General features: G+C 37.0%; 1 protein-coding gene across 1 annotated transcript; it reads left to right on the forward strand.

The window, feature by feature from the left end:
• The first annotated feature begins 7,917 nt into the window (after window positions 1-7,917).
• LOC144596300 (homeobox protein Hox-D13) lies at window positions 7,918-9,212 on the forward strand. Its single transcript, XM_078404543.1, has 2 exons — window positions 7,918-8,602; window positions 8,962-9,212. The coding sequence occupies exons 1-2, from the start codon at window positions 7,918-7,920 to the stop codon at window positions 9,210-9,212; spliced, it is 936 nt and encodes a 311-aa protein (XP_078260669.1).
• The last annotated feature ends 2,454 nt before the right edge of the window (window positions 9,213-11,666 follow it).

An 11,666-nucleotide genomic window follows, 5' to 3' on the forward strand; every position in this document is an offset into this window, starting at 1 on the left:
TATATCTCATATTCAGATCCCTGTTGCGTACACTCAAATAAAAACTTAGAGAAATAGTCATCGCCATTTTTATCAGAAAGAACAGTTAGTTATTCGCCAATTAAACCGGAATCGCTTGTAACGCGGTACCGTTTGCAAATGTATGACTGGAGGTCTAACCAATATAAATTAGTATTTGATTAAAACCTTACATTTACAAAACATATTATTACTTCCGACAAAACACCTAATGAACAATGACTGCCATATCGAGTCATCTTTTATATGGAGCACCTAATTTGAAAACACTTGTCGCCCTACTGTTGAACAGTATTGTCGAATGAATGAAGCCACAATGAACTGCAGATCCTGGAATCTTGAGCAAAACAAAAGTGCTGGAAGAACTTCGTAGTTCAGGTAGAATTACTGGAGGACTTGGATAGGCGACGGTTCTGCTTGGGTAACATTCCAATTATCTTTAAAATGATCGAACTCTGTAACTATGGATGCGTGTTTAGTTGCATGCATTTATATTAGCATATATGTATGTATGCGTAGAAGATAGACACAAAATGCTGGAGTAACACAGCGGGACAGGCAGCATCTTGGGAGAGAAGGAATGGGTGACGTTTCGGGTCGAGACCCTTCCTCAGGCTGATATATATATGCGTCTGTCTTTTTGCCTGTTTACCAAGCTATCAGTGTGTCAATCTATTCAATTTCCAAGTTTGCTTCATGTTGAATTCCGCCTTGAGCATTTGGTATTCTTTACATATTTTCAGCTTTATGTTAAGGGTCTCGACCCGAAACGTCACCCATTCCTTCTCTCCAGAGATGCTGCCTGGCCCGCTGAGTTACTCCAGCATTTTATGTCTACCTTCAGTTTTATGTTAATTCGCTCCCTGATTTCCGAAGCGAAAGTATACTTTCAATTTGTGTTTCGGTGGGAGTTCAGTTCATAGGATATTATTGTGATTCTGCTCAGTATTATTGAACCCAGTGGTACACTAACTGCTGAATGTTTCACATACTATGCTATATTCGATTAGAATGGATATTGGTCATTATTCTATAACAAAGGTGAGTGATCAGCCTAATCCTCCACGTGCAATCAAATTATTTCATTAATACCTACGGATTTATTTTCTGATTGTGTTATCTGGTCTCTGAAATGTTACTTTTTAACTGTCGCGGTACTTTCTCTCTCTCTCCGTGTATTGTGGCATTGAGGGACGTTTAGATAGGAACACGATGCGCAGGGAATGGAAGGGTGTGGATCACGTGCAGGAAGAGGATATAGGTTTAATTTAGCATAATTATTGGCGGGGACATTATGGGCCGAAATGCAGGTTCCTGTGCTGTACTGTTTTATATTCTACATGGTATTTAATTTCATGACTGTGTCAGATTCATTTAAAAAAAACGATAAAGGAAGTTGGCACCCGAATAATCCGTTCTCATTTGTACTTGGAGACTTTCCGCACACCTATTTTGCTTATGTCACATAGTTTTGACTTTGTTCTGTCTTTGCTTCGACGTTCAATACCAACTGCAAAAGATGCAAATGGCCAAAAAGGTCATGACCAGCAGATCTCCAGAAGAATAAAGCCATCATTGTATAATTTGTCGGCGAAGAGCTTCCTTACTGACGAAAAATAAACACTTGTTATCTCCTTTTTCGTCCTTTCATGACATTTAAAATACCCGTCGGGAATTTGCTTATAATTTAACTTCGAGATAATTTAATTGTATCTTGTGCATCTACCTAAGTGAGCTGATGGGATTCCAGTGCAACCTCTCATTTGAAAGATGCTACTTCTGAAAATGTAGCATATCGTCGACACGGTACTGGAACATCAAACTAGAATGTTGTGCTCAATTTTAAGGAAGTTGTAGGAATCGATATTCTGCGACTATGCGCAAGTCGAGATGTCTTAACTGCAATGCGCAAGATTACAGAAGTTTGGTCTTAATTTAAAACACCACATCCCAATATTTGCTGTGCATAAGCAGAGGGCCGTTTTACAGATAGATAAAACTTTACAATAATCAAAGAGAAACGCACTTCTCATTAGCTAATTACAATTAGATTCACTCGAATCAATGCTTGTCAGATTATATCACCTTCAAATGCATTACAGAGAATTAAAGATTCCATCTTAAATGCCATTTGATTAAAAGGCACTTATAAAGCACCCAATTTCTTTTAACAAATCAAGTCACAAAATAAACCTATTTTGGTTTGATCTTTTGTGCAGAACAGATTATCCAAGACCATTATAGTCCGAAAATGGAGATACAAGGAATGGCAGATGGTGGAATCCTGCGTAGAACATAGAGTACTGGAGTAACTCAACAGGTCAGGACAGCATCCCTGGAGAACATGGATATGTGAGGTTTCGGGACGGGGCCCATATTTAGACAGTCTGAAGAGGGGTCCAGACATGAAATGGTGTGAAGAAGGGTACCGACCTGAAACGTCACCTATCCATGTTCTCCGGAGATGCTGCCTGACCTGCTGATTTACTCCAGCACTTTGTGTCTAATATTATAGTCCAAATAGTTAACAGTACTGCCGAGTGAAGGTTCCAATATTTTTTACATGGCCGTGTTGGTTATATAGGAGAAAATTGTAACAGACCATAAAGGATTCCAGCTTGCTTGGAATACAGTATTGGAGTTCCATTAGAAACCCTACTATTTTTTATCCATTATTAGACTGCTACTGACATGGAAAACATCAGGATCTACTTTTTATAAGAACATTTGAAATATAATCAGTACATTAAACAGTCAATTGTGTAGGGCAATTCTTACCGGTTTGGAAGAATATTCATTAACTTGTCTTATCTCTTGCCTATTCCTGGCAACGTTTCCCAGACCCGTAAATCGACTTTAATATTTGAAACCGGCTATCAAATTTACCGCCCTGAAATTAGATACCCCCATCAGCTCTGGGCATATCACCACTTCTATGATAATTGCATTATGACAATTTACACATTCTCATCATTAATAAAAGAAGGAGAAAAGTACATATTGGTTACTTTAAAATGAATACTGAGTTGGACCTGCACCGTTAACCAATTAAACATGTCGTGGGAGGTCCCCCGAAGGCTGCATTTGTTCATGGCTCCTGTTGTACAATAGGAAAGGCCAACCATTAATGCTGAAGTGCACCAAACTTTAGTCAAGAACGTTATTGTGCAATAACCTTTCTTCAGGATCATTAATGATCATGGGGAAACCGAATTTCCAGTATAAAAAGCTTCAGATGATGCAATATTGTTAAACATAGTTGTGAATTTTAAAGTAGAATATTGTTAATATGATTTGAATATTTGAGCTAATCCTTTTAAACACTGGACGTGGTATTTATTTATTCACTACATCTTTCTCAAGTAGAACGATACTCTTTAGCATAATTGCAGTATTGTATAGATTAATGCATTGTTTTATTTTGCAGTTTTGAAATTCGTTGGAATAGAAGTAAGAAGCACATCTGCGTGTGCACCACTCCAATTCGGCAGCTCACACATAAATTCAGCATTTTATGTGTATTCGAATTCTACGTACTTTCTACATACATTTCTTTCTGCTTATTGAAACAAAATGTATATCTATCCATAGGTAATACTATTCTGTTGTGTGATTAGATTTTGTTGCAAGAGGTAAATTCATTTCCATAGAAAATATATGATCCTCAAAACATCTTCTGGTTTAAGATATTTGTTTTGAACTCAAACGGAGGTCTTGGAGTTGGATGCAGGCATATACGTTTTTAAGATGCAATAATTCTGTCGGTTGGATTTTAGTACGCTCGCTCACCACAAGAAGAGTGCTACGTTTTGAATATTTTCGTTGTGCGAACGAAGTATATTTAACAACCGCTTTTTTGATTTAGTTAATGGCCTTAGTTGCCAAATTCTCTACAGATACGCAGGCACAAACCTTTGAAATATTTGTGATACTTGGGGCAGAAGGTATAGTTTTGTGGCTTGCAAAGTCGTAAATTACTTCCGTCGTTCCAACTGGAACACACGCATATAGGTCGAGGCAGGAGACGCTCATTTTAAGCGTTTAATTGGTTGCTAATGACGTTAGATTAAAGACATCTTTCGTTATCCTGATTATTGTTGATAGTTTAAATCCATTTTAGTTCTAAGTCCGCCATGTTTTCAAGGTTATTATTGATGCAATTCGGCAATGTCGCAAATAAAATCAATTTCATATCAGCGATTGTCTAGAATTTACATTCAATTACACATATTGTGTCAGGAAAAAAATGTATACTGGGTAGCCAGGCCTTGATAGGAGTTTGTTTTGCATTTGCTAAAGAAAGAAAATATTTCTGGTGAGTAATCTGGTTTCATTCATGTATTAATATCGGCCATCGCGTTTGACAAAAAAGACATGTTTACGAGAATGTGTAGTCAAACGGGACTTATATAATCTGTTACATAGTCGGATTCACTTATGAATACCTAGATATATATTTTATCAATTGATTCTGTTTTTAAGAAGCTGTCTGTTATCGTTAACAAAGTAAAGAGCATTGTTTTGCATTTTAACATCAATTTTACCATGGGTGCAGCATAAATTGCATCGAATTGCTTCGCGTGAGCTGAATGGTCACATCATTACTTCCAAACATCCAAAATGTGCCAAATTTGTAAAAACCTGCTGATTAGGATTAGAAAAATATCTAACATACTATCAAATTAACGGCATTGAACTTCATAATGGATGCTGTCCATATGTGGGCATATATAACCCATATACCAGATATAGTTATGAACCAAAATATTGTTAATGAGTTAGGTTTATGATTCACTCTATGGATCTTGCCATCCGGAATGACATTCAGCAGATATGTGAAACAATAACTACCTTATGCTACCTGCAGTAGCCCCAACGTCACGGAAACAGTGTAGAATTGACGAAATGTTGTGCGTTCGAAGCAAAATACCCACACTACAATTCTCAACACAATCCACAATGTGACTGTGAGATTTTTTCTGTTTAACTTTCCACAAGAATATGAAACAATTAAAGAAAATAATCCTCGACCCAAATAACACCCAATAAATGCTTTTAATGTTCATGTAAATCATTTGCTCGCTACATAACATCAACATATTGCAAGGAAATACGACCAATCGACTTGAATAAAATGTGGAATTATATTTGCCTCTGTATTTTTGATTTGATCTAGATACTGGCGATGCTTCAAGGCCACGTTCTTTGCCCTATAAGTTGACCATGGGCCTTCTGGTGAAATCCTACTTGAATTCTTACTCAACTTGTTATTGAAAATGGCGTTTTACTTTTACAGCCAATTGAATAAACAAAGTAACACATCCCCTGTTAGTAAATTAGAGCCTCGTTTCACATAGTTCTACACGAATCCTTGTCTTCAAACCATGATTGGACATATTAGAAATAAAACATATATTTTAGAATATGTCATAAATCGCGGCTGATGTCATTTTTAAAAATTCTCACGTAACTCCCACCGAGCAGTTGAACTGCTTTTAACCACTATTTACCGTCCTTCTCTCTCTCTCTCTCTCTCTCTCTCTCTCTCCCTCTCTCTCTTTCTTTTTCTCCTTGTTCACCCACCCCACCCCCTCTCCACCTTGACCTTGGCCTTCATCTACTTCCGGAAAGAACCCCTTTGTCTGCATACCATAGATGCGAGCAACTTGAAAGAACGACTTGTTTTTTAGAATCCATTCCTGCATTCCCCCCACTCCCGGATTTCTGAACAACAGATACCCGAAAGCAAATGTTAGCATATGCTTTCTCCACTGCGAAAGTAGGAACAACTCACTTCATATATATTTTGATACCTAAAGAGGGATGCCATTCGAATGGTCTTAAATAAACGTGCTGTATTTCTTTTCCAATTATAATTGGGTGCAAAGGATAAGCTTTGAATTCACTGTTCTGAAATACTTCTCTCTGATTTTTAAAACACTTTTGGAGATTCCTCTCTAAATATTAGCGGAGTGTACCGCCAGATCAGGAAAAGTGTATATTTTAAATGAAGAAAGTAAACCAAAGGATTCACAGAAATTATTGTATTTGATTTAATGCAAAATCGTGGATTCCACTTGTTTTCTCATCTTGCAGATAGATTCTGTTTTGCCTCACCGAAGGAACTGCTTATATATTTCTTTTATTCTCAACCGCCTGGCGGGAGGGGGGGGGGGGTCGCCAAGAATCGCCATTCAAAATTACTTTTAGAAATCTCGTCACAATCCTATATGCGATATCTAATTGGTAACACAAAATAAACCATTGTTTCTCGAAAATTGCCTTTTTTTTAGAGTAGCAACATGATCAAGACATTTGCTGGCGCACAGAATATAACTTTGGAGGGGTTGGGAGGACATCTTCTCTGAAAATGGCCAGCTCAGCCCTTCAGTCTGCCACAATATTCCATGCTCACAACGAGGTCACAGTCTCATTTCTTTCCACAATCCGATTACTTGAATTATACCATTACTGGTTTTTTTGTGGCTGCATATAACTCATAATTTTAATGTAAATATCTGCCGCTTTCTTCGTTTAAGTCCCAATGTGAATACAACATCCAGTGCGCGAACAAACAATCTTTAAACAGTGTATGGTTTGGTGTGGTTTGATGTGCTGCATTAATCGTAACATACATATGTCGTGTAAGCAAATTGTGGTAGAGAATTAGATAGACTTTTACATCACATCGTATTGTCGATAGGCTTGCCATAATCTAAACATGTTTTATTCCATATTATCTGGTTTATATTTATATGCTTCTTATACGTTTCTACCCTGAGGTCTGACATAACGATGAAGTAAAATGGACCAGACACTCGAATTATGCTAGCTTGCTTAAGTAAAAGCGAGGTATTTTCGAATCTTTGCTAAAGCGGGGCTTGTTGAGAAAACCCATGACTCTGAAATCATATTTTCGTCTACTTGACGCAAATAAGTTAAAGTTCTGGCACGGTCATGTTGCGCTGGGAGAGTGGACAATTTGGAATAACTTAGCTTTCTCGATACAAAATATAAAACATAGCCCTCAAATGCTACCATGCATTTGTATCATGCGATTTAATTTTGTACCAAACATCAATAGCACGATGCCTAGATAAAAAATATCATTTCTGAATGTGAATAAAAGTTTAAATGTAAGTTGCTTCATTCCAGTTTTTTACCCCATAATATAACATGCTTCTATAACCTGAATGGAAACCAGTGTAAGTGTGGTCGACTTAAGGCTCAATTAGAAAAAAAAGAGAATATGTAATCTTTAAAACCTATTTGACGCTGGCTGTATATAGGATTGGTATATGCAGTCACGAACCATATATTATGATGCAAGAATGGTTGCTGCCAAGATCTTCACCAGAAACTAAGAAAAGACAAATAGGTCACAAAATATTGCCAATCCAATAATAACACGTATCCAACACAATCCAATACCACAATTCCATTTTCAAAATGGATATGGCAATTGTCCAAAATTTCTTCAATACTTCATTTTAACTGATAATTCAGAAACAAACATCTGATTTGTTCAACATATATGTATAACTGATTCTTCAAATTGTAGAATACATTTAATAAGGTATCAATATTTTTCTATTTAAACATCGGCTCTATTGCATCCGTTCAAGTATTGACGAAGAAAAGGCGATGCCCTCTTTAATACACGTCAACAGTGCTGGGTTATTTACTATGATTTTTTTTGGGGGGGGGGACAATGATTTTAAGATCGGGAAAGGAGTGCGATGGGAACTGAAGGCAGATCAGTTGCGTTGCGTCACGTGGTCGGGATCGACCTATCGCGTTTCACTCGCGCAGTGCACTCTAATCAGTGAAAATAAGCACCTCTTCTCACTGCCGAGCCTGCTTTTATAAAGCACTACTTAGTTTGCTGTGGGTCGTGATATGACAGCTCTTCTTTCAGCCCCTTGGAGGACTGATACTATCAGATACTTGCACAACAGAAACGACTCGAATAAGCCGGAGATGGAAGGACTGGGTGGGAACGTCCCTTCAAATCAATGCAGGAATTTTCTATCTCCCTCTGCATTTGGAGCACATCACAACTCTTTATCTTCGGGACCTGCTTACTCAGGCGGAGATCGGACGCATTCTGTCATTTCTGAATCAGCTAAGCAATGTAGCCCATGCCCAGCTCCTACAAGCCCTCCAAACCCAGCCTTCAGTTACGGCTATCATTTTGGAAGCAGCTATTACAGTTGTCGAAATGTTGGTATACAGCAAAGTGGATTGAAACCTGGTGCTCATGCATCCTTAGCCGGTTACCCAGTGGATAAATACATGGACGTTTCGGGGTTGACCAACAGTCCTGTCCCCACTGACGATGTATCAACTCGGGCAAAGGAATTTGCTTTTTATCAGAGTTACCCTAATCCATATCAACGGGTATCTAGTTATTTGGATGTTCCAGTAGTCCCTACAATAAGTGGCCACGGAGAGCCAAGGCATGAAGCCTTACTATCCATGGAAGGTTACCAGCCTTGGGCATTTACTAATGGCTGGAATGGTCAAGTGTACTGTCCTAAAGATCAGACACAGTCTTCACATTTTTGGAAATCGCCACTTTCAGGTATCATGGAATATTTTACGCTGGAAAATGTATTCGACTCGTTTTAACGTAAAATTTTAAAAACACGAAACTTCCATTTAGTTTATTTTACCTTTTCAGGAATTGTCTAGTGTTTTTTTTTCATTTGCAAGATTTAAAATTAATAATGCATGGGGTTCATTTACAGAATGAATGTATGTTTGACCGAGTGCTGAAATGTCTCAAACGAGTTATCCAATGGACCCTATAGACAAACGTCTGTGAGTTGTCATTTTTATTTCTTTGTAACCATTCCTCTGTCTCCTCCCTTCTCTTTTCCTCGCCCTTTCAACTGCAGCCGCTTGAAGTTTATGTTCTTATAATTTGCATTTCCCCCTCAGGAGATTTGATGCACAATCAGACAGATATAAACATTTACAGACGAGGGAGGAAGAAAAGGGTTCCCTATACGAAAACGCAGCTTAAAGAACTCGAGCGAGAATATGCCACCAACAAATTCATAACCAAGGAAAAAAGACGAAGGATATCTACAGCCACCAACCTCACCGAAAGACAAGTCACCATTTGGTTTCAGAACAGAAGAGTCAAGGAGAAAAAAGTTGTTTCCAAAGTCAAAGAAAATATACCTTGATTGCACCGACATCACTAACCAACAATGGCGCATTGTAAATTATACCTAATGGTCTTTTAGAAACGGAAGCTACATGAACGTGGGAGGCGTTAAAGCAACATCTTCGGATTTATAACATAAAGAATCCTGAAATGACAAGTTCTATGAGATGTTTTGCAAAAACTTTGCCAGAATGCTTGATGTGACTCATCACCACATGCGAACAAATAAGACACTCATCTTGAGAACGCGCCCTCTTTATTCGTATATTTGTATTGCTTTAACGTGCTGGACTATTTTCACGAGCCACATTGCAGAAGTTGCAAAATAATGCAATTCCTTAACAGCATTCTGTGGATTCATATAAATTACGAACGTTTTCACAATCTAGGGATAAAATGGCGACTACAAGTGATAACACTTTACACCTAAAAGCTGACATTGACCTTAGCCTTTGTTATGCACGGCGATATTTATTTACTTTTTAATGTTTTGTCATGTTTTGCAAGATGTACCATGGGTGCATTGTGAATGGGTTCAAATGGTAATCGCATGTGCTAGCAACAATCATTTAATGATTGAAAATATAGTGGTAAAATGCCATTTTAAGTCTTTGGCCGTAAGAAGTTGTTTGCAATAGAGTTACATGCATACTAAGTGCGGCGAACGCCGTACTATGTTATTATATTAATCGGTAGCGAATTTACAATCATGTTCATAACAAATTATTTAGCCCATATACCAAAAAAAACCCGCCTTCTGTTGATTTACATCAGAAAATTCTCCAGTGACATATTTCTCGGAGCAAATGTCGACATTGTAGAGAAATCTCAGTGAAATATTTGTCAAGTTTAAACGTCTTAATGTATCTATATGTTATGAATTAAAATATGAAATACTTTGTTCTGCCTTTTGAATATTTTGTTGTTTGAACTGTTATTTTCAAAACAAAAGCTAATATATTTGAACGCTCCATTGACGTTTTGAATGCGGAGTCTTTAAATGAACCCTGTTCAGCTGTTTTATAATTAATAACTTGTTACGCTGTGTACTTAAATTACTTCTTTATTGTAATCGCGATTACTATATGAGTAAATAGTGAAAATCATTCCTGTATTTTATGTATATTTTTCAAATAAGCTTTGTTCATATTTCCCTCCGTCCTTTAACAGGCCGAATTAAAATTGATTTTGCGTAGTTTTCTTACATGGATTTATGGTATGTAAAAAAAATTAAAACAAATCACACTTCAACTGTCTCCAAGTTTTATATTTCTTGTAAACTAATTCGTTTTTTTTACCACATCATCATGTGTCATATAAGGACTGTACAATGCTCCGATGTACGTTTCAGAATTCACCGCAATGTTACGCTTTTTTTCGATGAAATTCAAATAAAAATTGAACAAAAATATAAATCGTTTTGCATTCATAAATTTAAAGGAATGAAAACTATTTCTGTTGAAATAGGTTAAAAAAAAAAGACACTTTAACGTGCCTATCCAATATTTGCTTCCTGGGTATTTTTGTAAACATGATGTGAGCTTCTCGAAATATGCAATAGATCTAGGTTGCTGAGCTTTAAGAAAATAACAAATAAGATAATTAGACAGCAATAAAAAAACATGACATGAATAAATTTCAAAATAGTAATTGTAAGAGCACTAGAATGAAATCAAGAGATTTCTCAAAATATCTTGCTCAGTTGCACCACCTCATTTTCGCATTTACCGATTAATTCAAAACAAAATAACATTCATCTCACATAATTCATCCAACATTGTGTAAAGATCGCCACAAATATTTTTGGTGGGTGAATATATTGGAATGCCATGTGGATATCAGAAGCAATTATAGTAAAGCTTGCCAAAATATTCGCAATGATATTCTCCCCCGTTTATTAATTATAATTAAATGTCGACACCATCCAGCTAATTTAATTTCTCCTGAATTTATACAAACATATGGAAAGAAAATTATCTCCCCCCCCCCCCCCCCTCAAATGGGCAAAGAAAGTATGGATTGTACAATTGTTGTTGCCTGCCCTGCATAAATAATACAAAAACATGATGATATGGATTACGTGTTCAAAGCAGCCAAAACATAACCTGGGTATTACCGCGCCCTTTGAAGGCAAAAAAGGGGGAGCAGATTACAATGGCACGGAAGTGAGGAGGGGAGTGATAAATTAGTTCCTAGTTTTGAAAATAGACATATTAAGTGATGAAATTTAGAATTAAGTAAGATTCATTGCTTTTATATGAGCACGAACTTAGTAGGTGATAATGCTGTTGACCCAGCCATCTTTATTTACCAGCTGCTAACAATTGCAAACCATATTCCTGTGGCATTGTGATAAGTTTTGTTGGTCAACCGTAAGACCAAATTTTAAAGATTCATGCTTTCTCGTATTAAATTCAAACTCCATCATGTTTGGTTGGCTGCATACAAGTTTACTTTATACCCTTTGTTTGAA

This window comes from Rhinoraja longicauda, chromosome 8 (genome assembly GCF_053455715.1).
Source record: "Rhinoraja longicauda isolate Sanriku21f chromosome 8, sRhiLon1.1, whole genome shotgun sequence".
NCBI classification, from domain to species: Eukaryota; Metazoa; Chordata; class Chondrichthyes; order Rajiformes; family Arhynchobatidae; genus Rhinoraja; species Rhinoraja longicauda.

Excerpts from the sequence above, each read along its gene's own strand:
- LOC144596300 (XM_078404543.1), top strand. The coding sequence starts at position 7,918 with ATGACAGCTCTTCTTTCAGCCCCTTGGAGGACTGATACTATCAGATAC. Across the intron at positions 8,603-8,961 it reads TTGGAAATCGCCACTTTCAG|GAGATTTGATGCACAATCAG; the intron begins GTATCATGGAAT and ends TTTCCCCCTCAG.